The sequence below is a fragment of the Metopolophium dirhodum genome, chromosome 7 (genome assembly GCF_019925205.1).
Source record: "Metopolophium dirhodum isolate CAU chromosome 7, ASM1992520v1, whole genome shotgun sequence".
Lineage (NCBI taxonomy): Eukaryota > Metazoa > Arthropoda > Insecta > Hemiptera > Aphididae > Metopolophium > Metopolophium dirhodum.
In genome coordinates this window covers 20,165,515-20,192,499 of record NC_083566.1, presented here as the reverse complement: position 1 = coordinate 20,192,499, position 26,985 = coordinate 20,165,515, and the positions used below count along the sequence as shown (strand labels likewise).

The 26,985-nt window shown below is 30.8% G+C and overlaps 1 protein-coding gene across 1 annotated transcript in view; it reads right to left on the bottom strand.

Annotated features, from left to right (window-relative positions):
* The window catches only part of LOC132949110 (uncharacterized), a 39,481-nt gene that overhangs the window by 5,440 nt on the left and 7,056 nt on the right, over nucleotides 1–26,985 (bottom strand). The window contains exons 9-32 of the mRNA XM_061019892.1: nucleotides 25,203–25,287; nucleotides 24,894–25,032; nucleotides 24,672–24,809; nucleotides 23,715–23,913; nucleotides 23,408–23,639; nucleotides 22,950–23,062; nucleotides 22,741–22,884; nucleotides 21,900–21,997; nucleotides 21,514–21,520; nucleotides 20,519–20,705; nucleotides 20,143–20,298; nucleotides 18,766–18,956; nucleotides 17,977–18,146; nucleotides 17,726–17,867; nucleotides 17,421–17,588; nucleotides 15,645–15,797; nucleotides 14,708–14,929; nucleotides 14,345–14,551; nucleotides 11,642–11,865; nucleotides 9,573–9,710; nucleotides 8,033–8,170; nucleotides 5,125–5,323; nucleotides 3,414–3,645; nucleotides 2,395–2,507 (exon numbers count right to left, since the gene is read on the bottom strand). Coding sequence (XP_060875875.1) covers nucleotides 2,395–2,507; nucleotides 3,414–3,645; nucleotides 5,125–5,323; nucleotides 8,033–8,170; nucleotides 9,573–9,710; nucleotides 11,642–11,865; nucleotides 14,345–14,551; nucleotides 14,708–14,929; nucleotides 15,645–15,797; nucleotides 17,421–17,588; nucleotides 17,726–17,867; nucleotides 17,977–18,146; nucleotides 18,766–18,956; nucleotides 20,143–20,298; nucleotides 20,519–20,705; nucleotides 21,514–21,520; nucleotides 21,900–21,997; nucleotides 22,741–22,884; nucleotides 22,950–23,062; nucleotides 23,408–23,639; nucleotides 23,715–23,913; nucleotides 24,672–24,809; nucleotides 24,894–25,032; nucleotides 25,203–25,287 — 3,795 coding nt within the window. The remainder of the gene's footprint in view (nucleotides 1–2,394; nucleotides 2,508–3,413; nucleotides 3,646–5,124; nucleotides 5,324–8,032; nucleotides 8,171–9,572; nucleotides 9,711–11,641; nucleotides 11,866–14,344; nucleotides 14,552–14,707; nucleotides 14,930–15,644; nucleotides 15,798–17,420; nucleotides 17,589–17,725; nucleotides 17,868–17,976; nucleotides 18,147–18,765; nucleotides 18,957–20,142; nucleotides 20,299–20,518; nucleotides 20,706–21,513; nucleotides 21,521–21,899; nucleotides 21,998–22,740; nucleotides 22,885–22,949; nucleotides 23,063–23,407; nucleotides 23,640–23,714; nucleotides 23,914–24,671; nucleotides 24,810–24,893; nucleotides 25,033–25,202; nucleotides 25,288–26,985) is intronic.

Below are 26,985 nucleotides of genomic sequence, written 5' to 3'. Positions count from 1 at the left end.
CAAAAAGTTTTATCTGTGTCTAAAAGCTTGTTAATTTAATACAAGGTTCCTCGTAAGTTGTTATAACAGCAGTTCAAAAATATTAAAGATACACAAGTACAATTTTTGTTTGAAAGTTCAAATGTTGACAAAATTCTATAAAATCACGAAAAATTTTGTAGGTTGAAAAATTATAAAATGATTAGTTTATATAGATAGTTAATGATTGAAAATTTTAAATAAGGTTTCTCATAAATAGTTCCAGTGGCGTAGCCAGGAGGGTTAAGGGGGCTATAACCTTAGAATGCTATCAAGATTAATAAAAAAATAAAAAGTCTAAATAAAAGACATATTATTGTATTTGTATATTTAGCCCCCCCTCCTCATACTAAATTCCTAGCTATGCCACTGAATCACTAAGTCCTACTCAAAACCGATAACTCTATAAATTTGACAACTCGAATTGTGTCTTATTCCCCTAGAAAATTTCCCCCTATAAATTAGTTAGATATTTTGAAAAATACATAGGTACCTCGAAGTGAATTTTTATCCCCCTTCAACTTCAAGTTATCGAGACTCGACTGTAATTTATATTTTAACTTTAATAAGAATTATAAATTGCACAGTGTCATATTATTTACAACCATTCAAAAAGAACTTCTTTGCTTAAAAGAAAATAAATTGAAACAAGTAAAAACAAAATTTGGTTACATTTGGCAAACATTAAAAGTTTAAAAAAATTGCCAAAGCTGATTCTCAAAAATCATGTGTTTGTACTTGGTGTGCTTTGCATGAACGGCGACGATTACTCTAAAAGTTTCATATATCCACAAATTATTTTTAAATAACAACAAAATAACTAAAATCGTAATTCTTGGTTTTAATATGTAATTACGTCTAAATTTTAATTTAAAATGTCTGTAAAAATAACTGTGTTTACTGTTTATATACTTTTTAGATTTTTTGTTACTGTATGGACTATTTATTGGAATCTTTGTTTTAAATTTTCTATCCTTAGCAATAACAATTTAACATTTTATAATCTTTTAATTACAATAATTGATAATTTTCTAGATTTTAATGCATTTTGTCAACATTTGAAATTTAAGTACTTATAAAAAAACGCTTGCCAAGTCAGGGATCGGCATGTAAACTTTCTTGATTTTAATTTTTAGAAATTTATTAACTGATATTACACCCAGTGGTATAACAATTTGAATCCAGAAAAATGTTGGTGTGAACAGCCCCACAAAAAAATCAGAGAGAAGTGCAGTGAAGATTTTCAGAACTTTATCTTTAATAGTTAATTCACTACAGAACATTAAAAAAAAATTAAAACAAATTTTATTGGGCGTTTTTTGATATTTTTCAGCTTTACAGCTTGTAGTGAACTAACTATTGGAGATAAAGTTCTGGAAATCTTCACTGCACTTATCCTAGCCAATGTGAATCTAACAAGATCCCAAACAACAAAATCCGTTCTCCGTTTTCGTAAATCTACCTCGCTAAATGAAAATCTAGTAAAGAAAAACTCTTTTTTTTTTATCTGTGAAAAATTAAATAATTTGATTCCACATTTAGTATTTACTTGATAATCCCTTTTTAATGTGTTATCAGCCAACTTTCTAGCTATCATAGTTTAGGAGAAAAGTTAGAAAATAGAAATTTTGAGACTGTTCACACCGACGTTTCTATGGATTCAAGTGGTTAACCGTTTGGGTTTGATAACAAATCTCTCATTAATATTTTATATTAAAGCTAGCTAAATTACCTACTTACTCATTATTACTTAGTTACATTTTTATTATTTAACACAAATTCTTGAAGTTTTCAAAATTCAGATTTTTTTCATTTCAATTACTTACTTGATTCAAAATGTTTGTCAAAATTTGTATATCGACAATAGTTAAAAGAAAATTAATAAATCTCAAAATGTTCTTATGCCTATAATAAATAGCTCAAAAAGAGCCGCAATATTTCGAAAATGTTATGGTGCATATAAACTGCTAATATAATCATTCAGTGAAAATTTTATCTATATTCAGATATTTGTTTTAGAGTTATAATAAAAAACAAAATCAATTTTTTCAAAAATTGGTTTTGCATAAAAATCTCAGTTTTTCTTAACTTTTAGTTTGTTTTTCTTGACGTTTTTGAGAACTATTGGAAATTTTTAACTTTTGACCCACCCAAGCATCAACTAGATTCACTTTTCTCCCAGAAAATATTATGCTGTTGAAGAAATTTGAAGCATTTATACAGTTTCACTGTACCAAAAAGTGATGACAGACACAAATATAAAAAACTCATCTTGGTAAAACCAAACATACATTCTTCACTCATAATCTAAAATAGAGACAAGTAGACAACACAATACGTTTTTCAATCTTCGTCGTTTGCTATACAAATACTCACCTCGCATTTATTGTCTCCTTGGACTTTCCACCATTTGTCTTTGAGCTCTCGCATGAATCCGGATTCTTGTAATCTCAACACCGATTCGCTAATCAGCGTACGATACGGGGAATCTTAAAAGAAAAATAACTGATTACGTTATAGGTACATATATAATATATCCATATATACTTCATTGTTTCATACTATTGTTTATTAAATTAATCCAATATTGTCGTATACGTAGACCTACTTATTGAAATATACCTACTTACTGGCTACTGCCTATATCGGGCTATATAGTTTATAACTTTGATCTATATCTTATACTACATTATTCCCTAAGTATACATCATATGAATGAAATTTTTGTGCCGGTCTAATTTTGATCTAATTTTTTGCTGTGTCCCTTACAATCCTATCATGGTTATATGGGCTACTTTTATTCCGGAATTCAACCCCTAAATGTTGGCTTTTTTTTGGGCACTTTTGGCTCACGAAAATCGAATATTTGTTGGTTTGTATATATACATATTACGTAGGGTTGTCATTGGACATTGGTTACAGAAAATAAACCTATATAGATAGGTATGCTGGGACGAATTGGGATTTCGAACGGAATAATAATAATTATTATAATACTTATTATATTAGTAAGTTACCTGATTGAGATCATTGTTTTCTTGCGCATGATAATAATTACTACATTATATTCACAATAACAGTATTAGGTTTTAAAACCTATGAGATAAAAACGGTCTAAAAGTAGACGTTGCCACATCAGACTTTAGCCGCGACACCGTTAGTCATCAGTATAACTAACTCGTTAGTCATGAGTACGCAGCCCGTAGGAATTTTCCAATTTCCCGATAGCCCAATCTGTCCCTGGGTGTGATATGAATATAAAATGATGTATGTACATAGGTACTACGGAGCGTAGGGGAACTGTATGGAGGACGGGGCGTGCACCTGTGCTCCTGTATTTACTGCACCTATAGAACGCTATAACATTTTTTTAAAGGCTATAATATGCTACTCACTCATCGGCATTGCTATGCCGTACCCTTTGGAGTCGAGTGTGTTGCCGATTTCCATCAGGTTGCAGTTGCGTTCCGTCTGGTATTCGATGCTCGACGATTCCATGAGGAACGCGTACCGGCCTTTACCCTTGAGTACCCGGTCAACGCCCTCCTGATTGCTCTTCGTGAACACGGTCGGGTTAGACGCTTCCATTACGCTCCACATCCTCTGGTACAAACTCAAGTTCGATTTCTGCACAATATATAGCACGTTGTCATTACAATAGCCGCTTTATTATTATGAATAGATGGTGGCGTGTATAGAACATTTGTTTTGGGTGAGACCTAGAAATTGTCTATACCTACCACCGCCCACCACTATCCGCACGCTCATCAAATAAATTTTAGATTTTTTTTAAACTTATTCAAACTGAAATTATTATTCAATTATAAACAAGTAACTCAATGTTTTTGATTAGTTTGAAAATTAGTTTGATGTACATAGTAGAGTAATAAATAATAATACAGTAATTGTTTTTTATTAAGTACCTACTTGTTTTATATTAAGGTTTTTACACCCGAATTAACCAGAACCCGTAACACCCTTAAAAACCATTTAAAAATCAAACACCCAAAACCCATACAACTCGAATGATTCTATACTCTATTAGTCTATTCCCACTTTTATTTATTTATTACCCACTTTTATTTTTAAGCACGCAGAGTATGGTGAAAACGTTGTTTTGATACAATACAGTTCACTAGGTATACATCGTAGTGTTTTGCGACTTGAAACTGTAAAACTATAGTGTACTGTATTATGACAACGTTTTCACCATACTCTGCGTGCTCAAAAAACAAAAAGTGGGTAAACTTACGGGGAATAGTGTATATTTTCAAAACACCCAAATTAACCAAAACCCAAATAAAACATTCTGGTTAACCCGAAATCCGAATAATTTTTTATTTTACAATTTTCATGTGATATCCATATAATTTTGTTTATATTAGTTGATGTGGTTAGATCTATTCTGTAGTTAATTATTTGTTTAATAATAACAATATTAGAGCATTTTACTATCAACTGGAAGTAAATACTATAAATATTTTCTTAAAATAATCAAAAACTAATTTATGATTCTATCATTTGGTTCTGATTAAACAAAAATATTGAAGCCGTAGAATGTGTTGAAGCCGAATGTGGACTAAATAGGTAATAATATGTAATAGTAGATACTAAATACAGACGGCTACCAATATAGGTTAGAACTGGGAGAAGCGTACCTATAGCTAATAAAACGCACTGTATGTTAGTTAAGTAGATACCTATGTAATTGATCGAGTAGGTAAGTAATAATGCATGTACCTATCGAGTAAGTAAGTAAAGTAGTAAATAATGGAGCAATAAAGGAGTAAGTACATCGTACATTAATAATAAGTAAGTAAGTAATAAGGTAAACAAGTAAGTAAGTAACAACTAACAAGAGTATGTAAGTAGCTGAGTACTTAGTAACGAGTAAGTAATGTGATAAAAATTGAGTAGGTAGGTATATAATTAATTGTGGTTATGGCTAAAAGTACCTACCTAGTACTTGGTAATAACCTACACTTTTATAGATTAGGTACGCTAAGTAAAATACATTTTTATTAGGCAGTTCTTAGTTATTACAATTATAACAATAATACATTTATGCGGCATGAGCACATAATATTATAGATCACTGCGGCAGACCTGGAAAAAACTGGCCGTCGATCCTTCTTTGTAACAGCCGTACTCGATGTTCGAGTCTTTCGACAAGTCATCGACGTTCTTGATTGGAGTGTCCAGACGTCCGCTGGTAATAGACGCGGTCAGGTTGGCGGTGTACGACGATGTCATGATCAGCGCGAAAAACCACCACATCCCTGCCACTAAACGCGTGGACACTGCCCTATACACAGCACAGTGGTTACGACTTACGAAACATTTCATGGTGTTATATTGTACTGCTACATGCAGGTTGCAGTATAGGTAATTAGAGTATACTAATTACTAATTGTTAAATAATAATAATAATTTTAATATTACACGGGGTGATCTGTTAAACGGAAGACACTCACCGGTCATCATTTCAGATAACACTAACGTTTTTAAAAACATTTCTTGCATATAATTTTAAGTCATTATAAAACAAAATTTTTGAAAAATGTATGTTTTACTATTTTTCATCGCTGTAATTTTTTAAGTTTTTTCACTTTTGAAATGATAACTTATATTTTTAATTTCGTTTTCCTAAGCAGAATATTATTTGTAGTATTTTGATCTATCAAAGTTAAATTTCAGAAATTAGTACGTAGTTATCAGTTATAACTATTAAGTAGATACCTATGTGGCTATTATGTTTGAAGTTTTGATGAGTAAAGTAGTGAACCAACCATGGGCATATTACACGGGGTGGGGGATATGGAGGATGGATCCCCTCCGTGAACTTTTTTTTTGTATATAATATTAGCACGGCACCCCAATAAAAAATAAATAAATAAATACCAGTAAATACCCAGCTATTTCTCTTATAGATATAATTAAAATATATCCCCCTATAATGAAAATTTGTGTCTATACAACCACACTACTGGGACCAACATTTTGAAGGGTACTCCTGTAACAGTCCACTCCTCTCATCTAGACTTAAAATACTTATAACTTATAAAACATAAACTACACGTACAAAATTCGATTTTTAACTTGACTCAAACAAATAGTCTGCTGAGGGATATAGATTTAAAAATGTATGTTGTCATTAAAAAATGTTAGTGATAACAATTGTTTTTTAGAAGAATGTTGTTTTTTAATGACTTACTTGATATTAAGTAAACAAATATTTTCAAAAAGTTAGTCATTTTTGAAATAATGAGTATTTTACGTTAAATGGATCACCTTATATAGGTTATAAAGTTATTACTTATTATAGATAGTTTATAATAACCCGATAATAATATCATCGTATAAAATACAAACGACAATATTATTAACATTGTTGAGAAAAAACATTTCGCCGACATAAAAATAATAATATATAGGTATATGCATATGACGCGAAGATGGTGAGTTGCGTATAATTTAAGACATTTAGCCAAGAGTTATAGGTATTATAACTAACATTTAGATTCTGAGCGGAGCAATGAATGTATTGATTTTACTATGGTCATTTTTTTCTTTGTGTACATAGAAATCAGTAGAACAAATGCTTCGATTTTCAACTTTGGTGGTAGTTTCTGATAAAACATTGGATCTAGTTGGTACTTGTGAGAGGTCAAAATTGAAAATTCTCTGTATTCTTCAAATTCTTCACTAGGAATCATGTTTTAAAATTTAACATATCCATTACAGCAACCCACTCGACACCTACTGACTACTGTACAGCGTGGTATCCACATGCTCACTTTTTTTTCACACTGATTTATACATCCCGTTTTATAAAGATTAAATAAAGTGAAACCCGTACTTAATGATATTGGAAAATAATATAATATCATTATACGATGTAGGTACATAATATTATTATTACTATCGACTTGTCTTATAAGAATATGTAAAACCATTAAAACTTTCTGAATTTGCTAAACCTAAACCTACTCCATGCGAACTGCATGTGTGGATTAAAATGTTAAAATATGTTAAAAGATGATAGTTAGGCACGCTTTTAGCTTTTGCGTCACAACTATACAGGGTGATTTGTTTTGTAATTTTATTATGAAATTATTGTTGTATCATACATAGCTATATATTACTATATATAAACGTATATAATGTTACTAATATAATACTAATATAATATTAGTATATTTGTATATTCTACATAGATGATATAAAATATAATAATATGAATAAAATAAACTCTCATCATGTCGAATCTTAAAGGGAACAGAAATAAGTGGGGGATATTAGTATTATTTATATTTAGTCTCATTGCAGTAATGCTATTTTAGTGTAATGGTAGTTTCTAGGGGATTTCAATTTAGTTCGAGATAATAATGAAAAATTCTAGATATTGACGTTCGACATGTATGTCGGTCAAAGCTGGGCAAGTTAATGATTTTTTTCAATTCAGTTAAGTTAGGTTAATATGCATTAATTAATAATTAATAAGAAAAATTTAAAAGTTAATATACATATTGAAAAAAAAAAGGTTTACTGAATTTTTTTTATATAACTAGCCAACTTTGTTCTTTTAGCAACTTAAAATTATAAGTATACATAGTGTTTATACAGTATTTTTATATAGTACTTAATTTAAGTTTTTCGTCACTTAAATAAAACAATTCACATTTCACACCAAACAGTACATAAAATATTTGTTGACATGAAAATGAAATCGATTGAAATGTAATAAATAAAATGAATATAGAAACAAAATACATTTTATTAACTTCTATTAAAATGAAAAATGAATTCATTGATTTCACGATAACTTAAAAGCAATCAAGTTAGCAGTTAAATTACGGGTAACCCAAAAGTAACTACCTAGTTAAGCTAAAAAGTCAATATAAAATTAACTTTATAAGTTAACTTCTACTTTTTAACTCGTTAATGCCCAGCCTCGCACTGTATAGGTACATATATATAAACACTGCGTTAGGTTCGCGTGTTGTTGCCTTACTGAGGTGATACATCGGAACCCTGTTGCAACATGGTGCCGCAACTGAACCATATCAGATTAGCCACATTAAGCCTAGTCTCAAGGTCGTTGTTACCGTCTTTCCACGGCTGTGGATCGTTCCATTCGTTGGGTGTGATTCTGCAAACAATCAACGGGGATAGATAACTACGTCATTCAAACGGGTGCGCCGCTGGTTTTCGTGTGCGGGCACACACTGCTGCAGCCTCAGCGCCGTATCATATAATAGACCATAGTCGCCGTAATATTATATAATATTATATAAGTACCTATTAGGTACCTACATATTATGAACAGGTATAGGGTTGCGCACTGCGCGTTTTTGCACAATACGCCAAAAGTATGTATTATGTATATTATTATGCGTATAGATTCTAAGGTAACACTACGAATTTAAATATAGCATATTAACGTATAGCTCGGTCAGTGGCATATTTATTTATATGGAGTGGGGTGGGGCGAAAATGACATGTTATACAGCAGACAGAGTACTATAAATTATGTATGATCATCATGATGTGTACCTATTACTTATTAGTTTATTACGCCGACACTCGACAGAATATTTTTTTATAATCATAATATCATCTCTGATAGTTTTATTATCATATTTGTATTATGGGTAATAGGTACCGATGTCTTATATATAATGTACGAGTATACTATATATCAGGCTTATGTTTTTCGTGTCTATTCGACCGTCTGGCCGAAAGGACCCAAACAACTATATTTTAATGTTCAATGAAATATTATTTTTATATTTAACTGAAATTACAAATTAACTTTAATTTTATATTGTCATATTATATATAAGTATCTACTTCAAAGTGTTGTTTATTATTTATGGAAATAATTTATATTTCTAAATAAAACAGAACCTAACTATAGCTACATATCATATTATGTGACTGTAGTGTATAATATTATATTATAGGTATCTATTCCGCTATTAAAGAGGAAAGTCTTATATTTTATAAATATACCACTGATGTAGCAGCGGGTGATAAAAACGATGAAAACTCTAAGCGCAAAAGTACACACACAAACTGACAAACACTGCAAAAGCGCACAATTATATATATATATATATATATGCAGTATGTTAATTAGGTGATTGGAAAGACTACTATTAGTTCATGATGTATTGTGAATATTTTAATGTGATATTCTCTAATGGCCACCCTTTAATCATGATTTATAAAAATATGTCTTAAATGTTTTATGATTTTTAAATACACTGGGACACTGACTTCCTAACCAACCAACACATTGTATACAGCTTGGTGGACAATCGTGTTTTCTATAATTTCACTACGGAAATCGAGGAATCACGACCTGCCACTCTGTATAATACATTATATACCTATATTATACAAATATTCAAGACTTAATAATATGTTAAACAAATTGTGAAATATAATATATATATATATATATGTGTGTGTATATAATTAATAATTATGTATATTATAGTGCAGTATATCACACGTGCAGTCGTCGGAAAATTTAGGTTTGCGCTCACTTGGGTAGGACTTCGCATCCGGCACACAGCACGGAACCGATGGAAAACCACAGGCAGTTGAGCAGCGTCATCGAATTCTCCATCGTGTCGTCTCCGGGCTTGACCGGGTGCGGGAGTTCCCATTCGAACGGTGTCATTCTGAAAACAGTTCCACAACGGTCTGGGCCAACTGTGGTAGGTACCTATATACGAGCCTATATACCCACGGTATAGTATTCCACGGCGTCCCCCGCAATCATTATAATAGGCATATATATATTTTCCCGGACCTCGCATATAATATATTATTACAGGTATATATATATATATTTACACGGGATGTTAGTCATCTACAGAAAATACTATTGTGTTCGGCGGTGTTATGGAAAAAAAAAAACTCAACTCAATCCGCCTAAATCGATGACTATCAAGCGAAATAATAATAACTATATTTATTTAATATTATTATATTCATAGACGAAAATCGGGTCGGATATTGGTATTTTGCACCCCGCGAAAGTAAGAAGGGGTTTGATGACTAATTGCTTAGTAGCAGCCACCGAGTAGGCAGTTTCCTGAGTGTGTCCCAAAATAACGATTATTTAATGTCCTGTATGCGTCCCTAGAAAAAGTTTCATATTTTTAACGTATCCTGAATGAGTTCCAGTTCCTCTGAGTTACTCTGCATGCACCAAGATGAAGTGAACTGGATTACACCCCAAAAATATTTGGTTATTCAATTATTTATTTTATTAACTTGGCTTAGGTATAGGCACCCCCATTTGTACACATTTTAAGTTTTGTTGAGTGTTCTAATTTTTCTAATTTCTAGTATTTACGTGTTAAATACTGATCTTTTATGGAACTAAATTGTGCATCAGTTTACTATTCACACTTTTGTCCGTAAATGCGTTGTAGTCGTGCTTAGATATTATCCAAGTTAAAATAAAATGCGATTTCCCTACCATTGCCTGCACAGTCATTTTTGTAAAAAATAAAAATTACTTATGTAATTGAACATTTGAACTATACTACTATATAATAGTCGATCGCTGGTTCTGTTTCTTAAAATTTTTGGCTGCGGACCTAGGACACACTTATGAAAAAGGTAAAATTTAAATCGAAACATCCCCGCCGAGCCAGAGCGGTTTAGACCAGCTTAATGAAAAATATAACCTACCTATTTGAATTTCGAATGAAATAAGGGTTCCTGTTTAGTCATACAACTTAATTATACATTTATACTACGCGATATTTCGAACTCGTAAGCATTGTCTAACCCTAATTGGCAGATACTAATTTTTGAAAAACTATACTTTTAAATTTTTATCCTCCACTGAATAGTCCCCTAGTACATGAAAAAAAGCCAACTATGAAGAAGATTGACAACATTTAATAACTAAATCAAAAAAGTTTAACTTACCTACTTTTAAACAAATTATAATAATATGACAACATTTAATAACAAAAAAAAATTTTGGAGACTTGTCAGCCAACCTCTCTGAGATGTTTCTCAAGTAACGCTCATATGCTGAAATTTGGGAATCAACTATATGTGTGCTGGGAATAAATTCATACGTCCCCCAAATGGACTTTGGAATCAATTAAGTAATGCATAAAGTAAGTCTCTAGAATCAACTAACCCAAACACTAAATTAAAACTATTTAAACCACTTTTTGCCTACAAAACAAGTAACACCCAATGCAAAGGCTGCATGTTTTATCCTTCAGGTTACATCACTTTGATTTATCGCTTTTGAGGTTTGAACGTAAAATATTCCTCTCCCCCCTTCCACCGAGATGAAATATTAAACAATTTTCGCCTATGAATATACAATTATTGGGTATTATTTTTTAATCCGGCATATTATTTATTACGTTACATTCTATTATATACATAATACATTATATATATATATGTATATACAAGGGTACATAATATGGGTTTTGTACACACTGTGTCGCGATATACGTCAGTGGCGGACGGGTTACACGATGGCGGACTATGACCGTTTATGACTCGTTAAGGCCAGCGGCGCGGTTTCCGCCTGCAACTGTTAAGTACAACTCTATTTTTGTTCCTCACTTACCTGGCCAACATGAACAAGAACAAAGACACGCCCAGGTACGCGGTCGCGGTGTACATCCAGACGCTGAAAGACAACGGGTTCAGGAACCAGAATAGCTGCGGTTTCTTCTTCTCCGGTTTCGCGTACAGTATGCTTATGCCCAGCGTCATGAACGGCGTCGTGAAGTCTACCGCGTTCCGCCGATCAAAAGTGATCGTAAGGTCGCAGATCCCTAGATCCGCCCGCTGCAACGTCCCATATAACCAACGAAAATTGTGAAAAATCGAAAATAGCCATTCGCTATATATAAATATATATACAGGGTGATTCACCAAGAAAGCTCACCCCCATTTTTTTCTTCAATAATTAATTTATTCAAGTAATGATTTTTGGAGTTTTTAAATTTACTCAACGACATTATTTTTAAATTCTTGTATAAGTTTTGTATTACTCAAGGAGTGTCCTGTGGCGATACTAACTTTTTCAAATAAGAACCCTTCTTTTTTACTGTAAAATAATAAGTGAATAATTTTTTTTTATACTATTTTGATGTACCTAGTTTAAAATTTGAATGAGTAATTTTTTAGTTATTAAAATGTTTATACTAAAGATAATAGTCCTTAAAAATGATTTTACAAAAATATAAAATAGACGTAATATTGGAACTAGTATTTATTATACTATTTGGTCCGTTTTTACAAAATATTAATGTTGATAGATTAATATTAATGACTAAATGTTCAAATCATTAAAGCCACCATATCCTATAAACTCATTACCATAGCCTTTTATCCCTTAAACACAAAGTTAACTCAAAAACTACTCGTACAAATTTTGATTCTGGTATGTCTAATTTTTCGGAAAAATTATCCACTGTATGGTTTTTATATGAAAAACCGAAGTTTGTATCTCCACAGGACACTCTTTAAGTAGTGAAATTATGGCCTTCATATATTTAAAAATTCTAAAAATCCAATTTTGAACAGTTTCATTATTAAAGAACATAAAGGTCAAAGGTGTGAGCATGTTTGGTGAATCACCCTTTATATATGGGGTGATCCATTTAAGATTTAACGAAAGAAACTCATTATTTCAATAAACACAATCGTTTTTGAAAATGTTTATTTTACATTATTTTAAGTCGTTTAAAATAACTTTTTGGAAAACATTTATATTTTTAGTTGATATGTCTTTTTTTAGGAAAATTTTGTTTTTAACGACTTAAAATTATGTGAGAATAATATTTTCAAAAACTTTTGTTTTTTTGTTGAAATAATGAGTGTCTTACGTTAGATTGATCACACCCAGGCACGGATCCAGAGCAAAGATAATTTTGTTACAACACAAATACAATTATAATAAAATATTATACTTTACTCTTAATTTAAAAATGTTGTCATAATAGTAGGTAGGTATAGGTAATCAATGTGATAAATAAATTATTGATAATTTAATATATAAAGCGACAATGTGAAAAGAAGTTAAGATTTTGTTTATTTGTTATTTAATAAATAATATTTTTATATTTATAAAAAAATATGTCTGGGGGCCTGGGCCCCTAGCCTCCCACACGGATCCGTCCCTGCTCACACCTATATATAATATTATGTAGTATATTGTATATAGTATGGGGGTGGTAAACATGGCCACCTCGTAGGCCCTTGCACTTTATATGCGTTTAGGCAAGTGTCACCATAATCAGACATGAATCCTCGAAGTGGAGTTACCTATAGAATCTAGATTGTAATTAGAATTATTTTGAAGTGTTTTTCAAGTATAAAAAAAATATTATCTTATAGGCTACGTAAAGATTTCTAATTTTTTCTTGTTTATGGAAAATGTATACATGATCGATGGTAATTATATTTGAATGGACCTAAGTATAACTAAGTATAGGTTACCCACCTAGTCAGTAGAGCCGATCTCCATGTTAATGTCGGGCCATGGCTTGACCACTTTTTTGAAAAATGCGGCCAATAGGCCACATTTTATTTACATCATAACTTTGTTATGAGCATGAATATATTTAAGCCATGTTTATGATTAAAAGTATATTAGGGTATCTCTACATACGTTTTAAATTGCTCGACCACATTTTAAACTTTAGCACCTCCGAACATAGTATATATTTAAATTACAGTAATAATCTTTTGCGAGAATATTCGGTAGTTAAATTTTTTTTTCTTCATAGTTAAGAGGGTTTTAAAAGTACAATCAGTTTAACGCTCACCATTAATTTAGCCTTGATAATTATTGTTTAGTTATATTGAGTCATATACACTTTATAAGTGTAAGTCATCGAATTCTAAATAACTGTTATTTCTTATTAACCAATAATTAATTGTAATACCTACCTAGGTACTAACTATGGGACCTCTCACAAATCTTAATTTTATACGTTTTTATTAAACAAAACTCATGATTTGTGAAAAGTATGTAATACATTTATTTAAATTAAAAATGAGAACACCATAAATAAGTATCTACTTTAGTTCACTGATAACAGAAAGGTTCCCAATGTTATCACTTTTTGTTAAAAACTAAAAAAAATTCGTGAGAATATTTACCTCTAAAACCACTATAGTTACACCAGCTATTATATCGTAAATATCGTATATCGGCATTATTTTATATTCGTGTTTGTCAATTGTGGGTACAATATGTACATGTTAGACATGCAACGTATTACATAATAGCATATAATATTATGTTTATATAGCTCACCATGGACTGCAACTCTCCGATCATACCATTCCACTTGCCGGTCTTGTGATTCATAATGCCGTAATCTTGGTTGGTAGTAAACTTAAATTTAAATCCATTGTATTTGGCCATCTCCTCGACCAAGTCGTACGCAAATCCTTCGAAACATTCTTCGTCTTTGTCCATTCCTTTTTCCGTGGCGTTGCATCTCATAAGATATGGTTGAACCTAATTTTATTTAGAAACGATTATTTTTTGTTCAGAATTTTTGGCTAGGGGACCGTACTTACATAACATTGTTATATAGTATATGTATACTTATGTACACTAATATATACTTAGTGCACAAACTAGGTATAGGTATAGTACGTTTGATATACTCACTAATTTTCCGACGACGATGAACGTCTTGTTCGTAATCGACTGTGCGAATTCTGAGTTGATTTCCGACACCGATCTCGTCAGCGTCATATTCAGCTCCGGATCCCAAGATCCCAAACGGTGCTTCTTGCTCTCTTGCACTCGGACCACGTCTAATTTAAAGTAATTCCTGTTTCCTGTTTCTGCGTCGAATCTCATTTTTCCGGTCAATCCGTTTACCTCCATCTGCAGAAGAACCAATCATCACAATATATATCCATTAATATATTATAAATTATAATACAGCATTAACATCCACGAGAGTATTTCGATCAAATAATACATTCTGCAGTGGCGGTTTTAGGGGGAAGGGGTATCTTCAGGAGATCATCAGTTAATATTTCTTGATGAAATTGGCCTCTTTTAAGGTCTCTAAAATAATAGAGTACCTATCGGTTATCTTTATTATTCAATAGAAAATTAATTTAATTTTTGATTTATAATATTTATTTTTTCTACAAACAAATTGTAGCTATATAATACCTGAATATATTTTATACATAATGGCCTGTGTTCTTAGATGATAGTTTCGACAGTTTCGTAAATAAACATATTACCTGTGTGCACGGACTAAGATATAATGGACTGGTAACGACATGGTGGGCGGGTGACGGGGGACGGCCCGCAAAAGGTTCCTCTGTTATCATCAAAACTCATAATTGAATGTTTTCAGCACTACCAGTGGTTTTATTTAGTGTCACATTTTATATCTCAGTTCGTGTTTTATACATATGGCGCTGTAAACTGTCAATTATGATTGCGACCTCCCGCATTTGCCTCTTATACATACTTTCGAGGCTACTGATAAGCTGCTCGTTTCCAGTCCATTATATCTTAGCCTGTGCCTGTGTGTAATGCTACCCTAACCCTGGACCCACCTCTGAATACAATCTTATCTTACCACTCGCATGTAGTTGATTAGACTGTATCCGTGCACCCACGGTTTTATGTCGCCGCAGGCAATTCTCATGGGCCCCATCGTTTGGGTTGCCACCAAACCATGGAGCGATGTTGCGAAAAAGTTCACCGCATCGTACATCAACGCGGTTTTTGTCTGTTTATGAAAAATAAAACAATAATTTATTGCTATTAGTATAAAGTATATGCATGTCTATGTCTAGATTTATAATATGATATATAATATAGGTATATTTTGTGTAAAAAATTAGAAAATTTAATTTGTGTATTTTCAATGTCCATCTTGACTCTTGAGTACCTACCGGTTATTATGATTTTTGTATTGATTCAGAAATTAGTTATAATATTATTATTATAATTCTGTTCACATATTTTAAATTTTAAGCGGAAATTTTAGTTAGATAAATAGTAGATAATGCATGCATGCAGTAATTCTGTATGGATATAGAAAACCACTATAACAGTGTTTATTCATTTTTCAGAGTTTTCCAGTAAGTTTTATAAAATTACGAATAATTATTATGTTTTATTTATGTTTGTAACAAATTCTTTAAGATGTTGAGTAAACCTAAATAAACTAAATAGTAAACTAAATCGTAATTTAAATAAAGATAAGATAACTAATTGAGATGGTATAATAAAAAAAAATACATACCTACTTTGTTCAAAGATTTAACAAAAAAAATGATTTTTTGTTCATTAAGTACCTAGATACCTAATTACAAAATGTTTAATTTATTTTAAATTATTATTGTAATACCTCATAAATGTATAAACACTACAAACTAATAATAATAATTACCAGATAAAAAAATTTAGATTTTTAAAGGAGCGATTATAAAACGATAAGTATAGTCGAAATAATGTTTCGATTTTCTACTTCAGTATCATTTCTGGAGGAAAGTGAGTCTAGTTGATTCTTTTGAGAGATAAAAATTGAAAATTCCCTGTAGTTTCAAAACCATAAAAAAAAAAACAAAATTAAAATTTCTACGCAAAACCAGTTTTTGACAAAATTGATTTTGGTTTTTGATGTAACTCTAAAAATATAACCGTAGTACATGACCATATTTTTACCGAATGTTTATATTAGCATTTTCTATACACCACAACATTTTAAAAATATTTCGATTCCTTCTTGAGCTTTTTATAGGCATAAGAAAGTTTTGATTTTTTAAACTGATTTTGTTTAACATTTTTCGCTGAGTCGAAAGAACTTGAAACTTTAGTACAAATTCATCATAAGCTTTTATAAGTGGAAGTTAGTAAAAAAGTTGACGGTAAATTCACAATAATTTGTCATGAGTGGCTAAAGTTACCATTTTGACTAAATCACGAAAATTACTTTATTTTGAGTTAGAAATGCACACAATATTTTTAATAAATATCTAAGATTTTGAAATTTATTAAAAGACTACCCTTAAGTTTTCCAATATTTAACATAAAAAAAAGTTTACTGGAAAGTTAAATTTAATTTTGACGAGCGTTTGAAGTTAGATATTGTAAATTAACAAATTCTCAGGTAACGATTTGCTTATTTTATTGTTATTCAAAAATTAATAACTGTAGATACTTTAAATTTACACAAAATGTTTATTTTATCATTTCCTATACTTCATAAAATGTTCAAAAAATGTTGACTTGTTTAAATATTTGATAATAAAAGTATTTTGATGTTTAAACTTAGAAATAGTATACTTAACATGTTTAAAAAACTATCGGCAGGTTGTACTAATCAATTATACGCATGCATGCTTACTTTCATCGTATTCGGCGATAAAACACTGATCCGTCCGCTTTTCTGTTCGTTGAACACGATTTCCTCGACAGCGTTTTTGACGTGCTGACTTTCCGGGTTGATTAACCGGATCAACGTAATGTTGGCCATCGATTTATGAAACTCGCTGAAACTTAACGTGTGCGCGTCCTGAAACGAGTACAATTATATTATTATTATTATGACTTATGAGGCATGAACCGATGATGTGCCACGACAGCGAGTAATAATAATAATATATGTAATAAAAGTTGCGTTATTTATTGTAACATATCAATCTCGCTCACTAAATTTGTGATAACAAAGCTCTGGTAATCTCCCATGAAGTGCACTTCCTCGGCTTGTCCCAGTATGTGCATGATGTGTTCTACTTCATAGTCCAATATAATGTGTTTTTCACCAGACAACTTCAATTCCTTGAACAACGGCCTGTAATGTATTATTATTATTATTATTATTATTATCGATATTTGTAAATACATCATTGATGCATAAATGAGATATTATGAGACCATCATGCCTAAATCTAAAGGATTACCGAAAATCGTCTGTAGGTGGAATTTGAACGATTTTAATAGATTTTCCCGGAGCCTTGTGCCCGTAATCGAAATGCATTAACAGGGCTTTGAGTCTAATCAAACTTTCTGGACTTTCATAGATAGCAGTGAAAGAGTCCCAATCCATGTCCAATATTATATCTCGTATAGCCTTTAAACATATTTAGAATCGTTAGTATCGGTGGTCTTATACAAATATAAAATACTAATTATGGCCTATGGGTAATAACCCCTTAGAAAAAATTTTGAGGATGGGAAATGAATCCGGACTTGATTTTTTTCATTTGTAAGTATCCACCATATTTTATGAACTAACTGTTTTCAAAATTCTTATATACCTATTAAAAGTTTTAATTGAATTTTAACTAATCTTATTATTATTTAATACTGTAGAATGAATGTCATATGTTATTGTATTCTGTTATGTTATTACATATGTATATTATAGTTCTTACTGAAGCCATCTTTGGCGTTTACCTTAGTAAATAAATAAATAAAAAAATTAAATCATGAAGCCATGAAGGAGGGGTGTGATTTCACTCCTATTCTTATAGGCATGTCTAGAAATTCTGCAGACAATATATTATGATAATCATTTTTTTCCTTCAGGGTTAAAAAAAGGAACACGAGAAGGATGCGATCCAGCCGTTGACAGCTTTGAGGGTTGATGACCAACACTGATCGTACATTCGTATGTGTATCATATCTGTATATAATATGTGTATAATAATTATAATTATCGATTTCGGATGTATAACATATATACTTGCCTTCGCCAAGAGAGACGGATCGGGATAAATATTGATGGCGTAAGGATCAGGGGGTCGGTTGAATGTTTTCCAATGCGTTTCGATGAATGGTATTTGTGTTCGGGTGCTAATGGATCTGACCACATTTGCAATGTCTTCGTCGTCTGTTCCGTCAATAAACGCTGCGATTCCAAGTTTCAACGAGTCACATACTTTTATAGGTAGATACCATAAAAATCCACGTGTTTATTCATAGCACATATAATCAAGAAAACAAACAAACAAAATGAAAATTGAATTTGTGGGATACATTTTGATTTCGTTCCATTTTTAATTATTAAATAGATATTTGTATTAAACAGTTTTAATTAAAAGTATTTTATTTATCCTTTTTTGGAAAATGTGATCGTTTATAATAGATTTAAGCGATCAAGACTTTATTTATAATACATTATATTTCCATATATTGGTATTTAATGTATATATTATTTATTGTAGTACATTAACAGTAGGTATATACTATTATATATTGGCTGCATACCATTAATTCCCGGGTACTTGTTTACCAAAATCGAAACAGGTAAATTGATTCCGGGGCAATTAAGAGGTACTTATATAATAATTGATTTCCATTGTGTTATAAAACACCGGAAACCAAGGAAAAAAGTATTTATGAGGGACAACATTAACTAAATCAATAACTAAATCAAAAAAGTAAAACCTTTTTTTTTGTATTATCATGGCAGTATAATAAATTAAAAGTTAGTTTAAATAACTTAAGTTCCTTATATTATATCATACATATATAAGCAACTTAATCAACCTCCAGATAAAACGATTTCACTATTATTTAGAAAAGAAAGCAAATAGTTTTAAAAAATACACTTAAATTCGTTAATTTCATTTTTAAGTTATCGTTCTGTGTGCGGAACTACCAATAAAATAATAAGAAATGGTAATTATTAGGCAATCTAGGTAATTGCACTAGATATTAGTAGGTATAAACAATAAACCACAACAGCTGCAGGTCAGATAATATTATATGACTTGTTATTATGATTGATTAAAACAACAAAAAACATAAAACTATTAAGTAGTTAATATATTCATGTAATATATAACTATAATATGAGAATCTATAATATTATTATATAAATTAATTATGACAGTGTATCGGTGCATTAATGGAAGTCCAATTATAAATATCTATAAGTTAAGTTTAAGAGTTAAAAGATGCTGTCGCACACCTGCCAACCCCTTCCCCAATTTACACCCCTACTCGGGAATATATTTATGCATAGGTAAGGCAAATCTCGGGAATCAACTCACTGTATATACATTATATATATTAACATAAATAACGGAGTTGTCATTTTATTTATTTATCTATTATCTTACCAACACGTGTCACGTTATACATGTCGTTCACGACGTACTCGGATCTTGGGACGATTTTGTTTTTAGGCAACACCGTGTCCATAATGTTAACGATTTTTGCGCTCACGTTGTACGCCAACTGATTGGCGGAATCATCGTTCTCGTTGAACAACGCAACTATAACAAAAAACAAAACGTTTTACCTATATGGCTATAATATATAGTTTAAGTATTAACTAAATATATAGGTATACAGTTTTCGAAGACAAACACGCAATACCGAAACGAAAAATCGTCGATTATCAAACAATACGCAATAGGTGCACCTATTACAATACGTCAATATCCAACTGTAATACGGAAACGATATAATATTACTATACAGAATAAGACTAACCGATTTTTACGACCTTGTTGCTTGCCGACGGCTTAATAATGTCGTCTTCGGAAGCTCCCACGAGAAGTAGTAACACCACGAACGACGAACACAGCGTGACGACGAACGCACACATTTCTATACCATGTGGGTCGGAACTCGGAAGCACACTGCACACTGAACAAAAACGAAAGATATTTATTTCCTCCTACACTCCTCCAGCGAAAGAGCCAGGGACACACGAGGCGATAATTTTAGACGATTTTAGCCGCTACCGCATACACACGCTCATCAGCTATTTACTCCTATTCATTAGACACAAGTTTTCGACGATTTTCGGGCATCGGGCCAACCGTCATGCGCACTGCAGTCGTCGCGCTAAAGTCTAAAACGGTAGTTTGTGGACACTCGGTGGCGGCGAGTTACGTATTTATTTCTTTATAATTTCTAGTCGGAATATCAAAAATACCCCAGATGAAGTAATTGACTATGTCCTGAAGTATTGGATGTCCTACAATGTACCTTGTTTGCAATTGTCTATAGGTAACTGTAATGGAAGTGTTAAATTTGAATTCAATTACAAATAATTACATCCGAAAAACAATTCTGAGCGGATACGGTCTGCCGTCAGCCAATATTCATGGATGTAATAAGAATAGAATACCTACATTTTATTATTTTTATTATATATATTTATATTCAATTTCGTAAACATTTTAACTTGTCTATAAGAAATATCTTACTTATGTATTTTTAATATTTTTAATTGGTACAAGAACAATTATTATTTGGTATTTTTTTTTTTTGGTATTATTTTATTACATTTTCAAGATTTTTTTTTTAATGACTATAAACAGCTGAAATTCAGTCTAAATATTTTGGAAAATGTATTGAGTATAGAAAATGAAAATTTGGGTTGCAATAAAAATAACTAATATCGTTATTTTACGCACGAATATCCAATTACGGTCAAACTTGTTAATTCAACATCGTATGAATTAGTACTAATCACTGACTATTTTTCTAAGTTAGAAAACAAAATGCGATAGGGGCATAGAAATATAGAATAAGTTGATGCATATTTACGTTAAATATACCTATATTTAAAATTCAACAGTTGTACTAAATAATTTTGCAAATAAACAGAATAGGAAATAATATTGAATGTATATATAGTCAACAAAAATAGTTTATAGGTTCACAAAAAATTGTTTGCACGCATAAAGTATAATTTTTTTGATAATAAAAATAAAAATATCATTAATTTATACATTAAACAATTAAACAATTAATAATATTATTTTTATTATAACTACTCTTTATATATTATTATGATATTGACATATTATAATATAATATATATATATAAATATGAAATTTAGAAATTTAGTCTTCTGAAGACGGTTCATCCGAATATGTAGTGTGTCTGACTGGTTTAGTCGAATGGTGGCATTTAAGCACAAATTTCAGCTCCAGCTTGAATGCGTCCCAAGGCGATAACTGCAAAAAGATTATTATAATAAATAATAATATATTTTAATATAATTTTGTTATCATTGAGAACCCCTGAACCTAAGTCCATCAAATAGTAATGATTAAAATGTACTCGCCTCGCCCTGTATCACAGACGACAGATATGACGACGATCATATTAAAATATCAAATACAGAAAAAATTAAACGAATATTAGGTATAAACAGTATAAATGTAAACATTTATAATTTAACAACAAAGTATTATTGTAATTTAATTTGTTTGGCTAAGTTAAAAATTTAAAATGTCAAAATTGATGCTGGCACTATATAATATATTATTTTATTTGGGACTATGACAATACATATAAAATAGCAACTGTGTTGAGATAATTGGAAATTACCTCGTGAGTGGATTTTATCAGTTTTCAAAACTTTTGACCCTCCCCTCCCCATTATAAACAGTTAAATGACACCACGGAAGCGCTTATACAAGTATGACTATTTTTATGGAGTTATTAGCAATACAGTGTTAACAACAATAGTTATAATAGTTGCACATGATCAATATCTATAAAACTATGTAGGTACTAGGTAGGTATCTATTAAAATGTTAATTATTGATCTCAAAAATTACAAATTGTCTATATAAGAAAATTCAACAAAAATATTATTATGAAAAAAAAAAATTTATAAAAATTTCAATTTTAAATGATAAATAAAAGAAATGAACACGTTTAACTATTATAAAAATAATGTTATTGATATTACTTTTTCTGCGACTGCCACTTTTCGAATGTTCCATAAGAATTCCAATAGTGAGAATAGAAATCCTAACATACAACCCAAAATAAGAATGACAAACATCCCTCCCACTTCATTTACGTCTAGCTCTGCAGAATCTTTTTTAGGTATCTGAAACATTACCAATTTATATTAATATTTTTCAACATTATAATTAATTTAATAAAAAGTATTACTGGACACATTTTGTCTTCAGATACCGACCACCATTTGTCTTTTAGTTCCATTAGCTTCCCAGATTCGGAAAGTTTTAATAACGCCATACTGACTGCCGTTCTATGTGGAGCATCTGAAAATGTATATTGTATAATCATAGATAAATGGCATCACTAAATCAAAAAGTATAATATTTACTGTAATTCATTTTTTAAATTAAGATTTAATTCAACGTCAGGCTATTACATATTTTAATTAAAACAATGTGTCACTATATTACTATAATAAGTTTATATAAACGATAAATCAAAGTATGGTGTAATGGTCACATATTTAAGTAGTAACATTTATGCAATGAAAAGTTAGGGAGTTAATAATTAAAGCAACAGATATTTGGTTCAATTATGATGATTATTATTTTATAACAAAAATAGTTTTAAGCTTACTTCAGTTTAAAATTAATTGGGTAGAAACTCACTAAAAGGCATTGCGATTCCATATGCTTTGTTATCCAACCAGGTTCCTACTTCTGTCAAATCACAATTTCTCTGGACTTCATACTCAATTGTACTGGACTCCATAAAAAAAGCGTAGGCTTCTCTTTCTTTTTTCACTCGGTCTACACCCTGTTTATTGTCATACATCATAACCGTGTCACCGTATGTTTCCATTACGCTATACATTTTCTGATAAAGGTTCACGTCAGAGTTCTAAATCAAAAACATTAATACAAAATCTAAAGAAATGAATAGTAACTAGTAAATGTATAACAAATTTGATATAACCTCAAAAAACCCGGCAGTCGATTGCCCTCTAACGCATCCATATTTTATGGTCGACTGTTTGTCTAAATCCTCAACTCTTTTGATCGCAGACTCCTTTCGACTCGATGTTAAAAATGCGGTCCAATTAGCAGTGTATGACTGCGTTACGATTAATGCAAAAAACCACCACATCGACGCGCACACTCTTGTTGAAAAAGCTCTAGAACATTATTATTGCAGCCATATAGTCACATTTGTAACACAGAATTAAAATTGTATATGATTATTCATCGGCGAAAAAGGGTTTGAATATTTTCCAAATTGTTTTAATGATGATGTAGTTAAATTGCCTATCTAAAACGCCGTGTGGTTGAAATTTTACTTTTGGAAATGTATTAGAATATTGTATTATGATCATGAGATACGGGGAAATTATATTGGAGCCAATGATAGAGCCTGCGCTAGAAAAAAAAAAGGAAAAATTCATATCTAGTTTTATTATATTATACAAGAAAATATTATAAACCTTTATGAGTAATTCAATAGCGCAACCTAGACTTTTTTGTTTGGAGGAGGCAGGGAGGTCTAATCAATACATTTATTTCCAAAAGATTGTATTTTTTTTAAGATTATATTTTATAGCTTGTACACATTTAAATATTATGGTAGATTTTAATTATTATTTATTACCTATATTATGCAGTGCTTGAATTGAGGGGGTGACGTTGGAGGTCGTAGTCCCATTTCTTAGTAGAAAATATTTATGCGTACCCCTTATAACTATATCCAAATGAATAAGATATTTCAATATTCAGGTACGCTTTGCATCCCCCTTCTAATTTTTTCTCAATTCAAGCATTGCCTATATGTTGGTAAAATATAGTAGGTACTATATAATAATTATGCAAGGGAGATCGCCGGGAGTCCATATTGTGTACATATAATGTGTTCCTTGGATATTTACATAATATTATTTACCTTGGCAATACTTCACTCCCCTGGCATAATATAGACCCCAAAGAAAACCATAAACAATTTATTAAAGACAACGAGTTCTCGAGTTCTTCAGGCTCCGATGCACACGGATGAGGATTTTGCCACTCGTTAGGAGTAATCCTAAAAAAAAAAATAATAATAATAGTTTTTACACAAAGTTTTGAACAATAAAAATGTTTTCATAATATGTGTGTACATACTAACCTAGCTAATATATAGAGAATAATTGATAGACCCAAGTATGCAGTCGCAGTATATATCCACACATGAAACGATAAGGGTTGAGTGAAAGAAAACAAATTTGTTTCTGGTTCTTTTGGTTTACTGAACAAGATGCTGATTCCTATTATTTCAAGTCGATTACATTATTCAATAATCATCATTATTGGTTGCAACACGAAAATCGCAATGGTTGGTACAATTTAAAATTATTTATTAGCTAAGCGAACATTTCATATAATATATATTAATATGCAATAAATATATAATAATATAATAATTATATAGCTTTACCCAAATTCATGAAAGGAGTCGTAAAATCAACTGCCGTCCTCCTGTCGTGTGTGATGGTCAGATCGCAAACAGCTAAGTCGGCTCTCTTGAAACAAAAAAACATTAGCATATTTACTTAAAATGCCACTTAAATCTCAAATACATTATATTTAAAATACACACTGAATATTTTTTTGGTGAATGCATTACATAGTAGGGAATCAAATATATTTTACAATTACATTATATTTGAATTATGTTGCTTATATATACATGACTTAAAAAAAAAAAACATTTAATATAAAGTATTAAAATAACAAATTATGATTACATACGAAGCAGACGTCAATGAATGCTGGTCAAAAAAATGTCAACGACTACATAAGGTGACGTCTACGACGGGAGCGGGGCTGTTCGATTTTTCTTAAGGTATCGTAGCTAACGACCGGTCTTTTTACTTTTTTAATTGTTGGTTTTTTTGGAATATCTTTTTATTATATTTTAGTTTATTTTTAACAAAGAGTTACTTGTTTTTTTTTACTCCTGTATGGTTAGGTTTAGAGTATTCTATCTCACGTGTGCGTACAGAGACGTTTGTGGCGGAAAAACACTTTTAAAGTAGTCAAGACCCCGTTATATACTTACTTTCTCATCCAGTACTGGCAGTACTCGTTATCGTGGTCAGTTGAGAAATAGTAAAACGTTGTCTATAGGTTAAAGATATCTCACCCTTGAACATCCAGTACTCGTTATCGCGGTCAGTCGTTCGAGAGTTAAGTAACCTTAGAATTGTATAGTGTTAATTCTGTTGGAACTTGTTTAATTATCTTTTTGTGCAGTACTCGTTATTGTGGTCACCAAAGGAGAATTTAAATAAGCTTTTACAGCCGGTATCAATAATCTACTCGTTTGACGGTTTGGGAATAGGAAACCGAAATATATCTGTTAATTATAAACGCCAAACCTTTACGTGGCGTATTTAGGGGGGGGGGGAGGCAATTGTCCCGGGGCGCCAAATTCTGAGTCCTCGAAGGGGCGCTGTCGCTAGAGGTTATATAAAATTATTTATTATTTTATTTTATTGGATTTGTTGAGAAATTATATTAGTGATAACTAATAAGTGATAACCTGTATCTTTCTTATAATATCTTTTACATTTCTATATATATTTCTATAAATAATGTATTTTATTATATTATCATAAAACAAGGCTAAAATCTAAAATTATAATTTGTTTTATTTGATTATAATGGTTGACTTTTTTATTAGGAATAAATGGAGTGGTATTGGTAAAATAAAAGTGTTCCCTAAATTAGTGGAAGCATATATGCAATAAGGGGAAAATATACATTTTGGGTTATCACTTTTACAGGGCTTGAAACCGATTGAAAAAATTTCGGTTTCGGTTTCGATTTTTGTACACAGGTTTTTATTTTTAAAAGATTTTTGTGACAATGAGTAATAGGAAACTGAGAAAAAAAGGAGTGCCAAAATGTGTGTACCTAGGGTGCCTAAATCGTAAATACGCCTTTGGCGTACACGGCAATTACTTTTGTTATATTATATTATTTTGTTAAATATATATAAATGTTATTTGGTTCGGTTCGAAATTCAAACAGTTCAACCCATCACTATTCACTAGTAATTATGTTATAGGACCCATTTCCGTACAACCAATAAATATGAATAAATATACATACCTACTTACATAATATGTTATATTATACATTATACATATTATGTATTCATGTCATATAATATATTACTTGCCTATAATAAACGTATTTACATGTTCACCAATTTA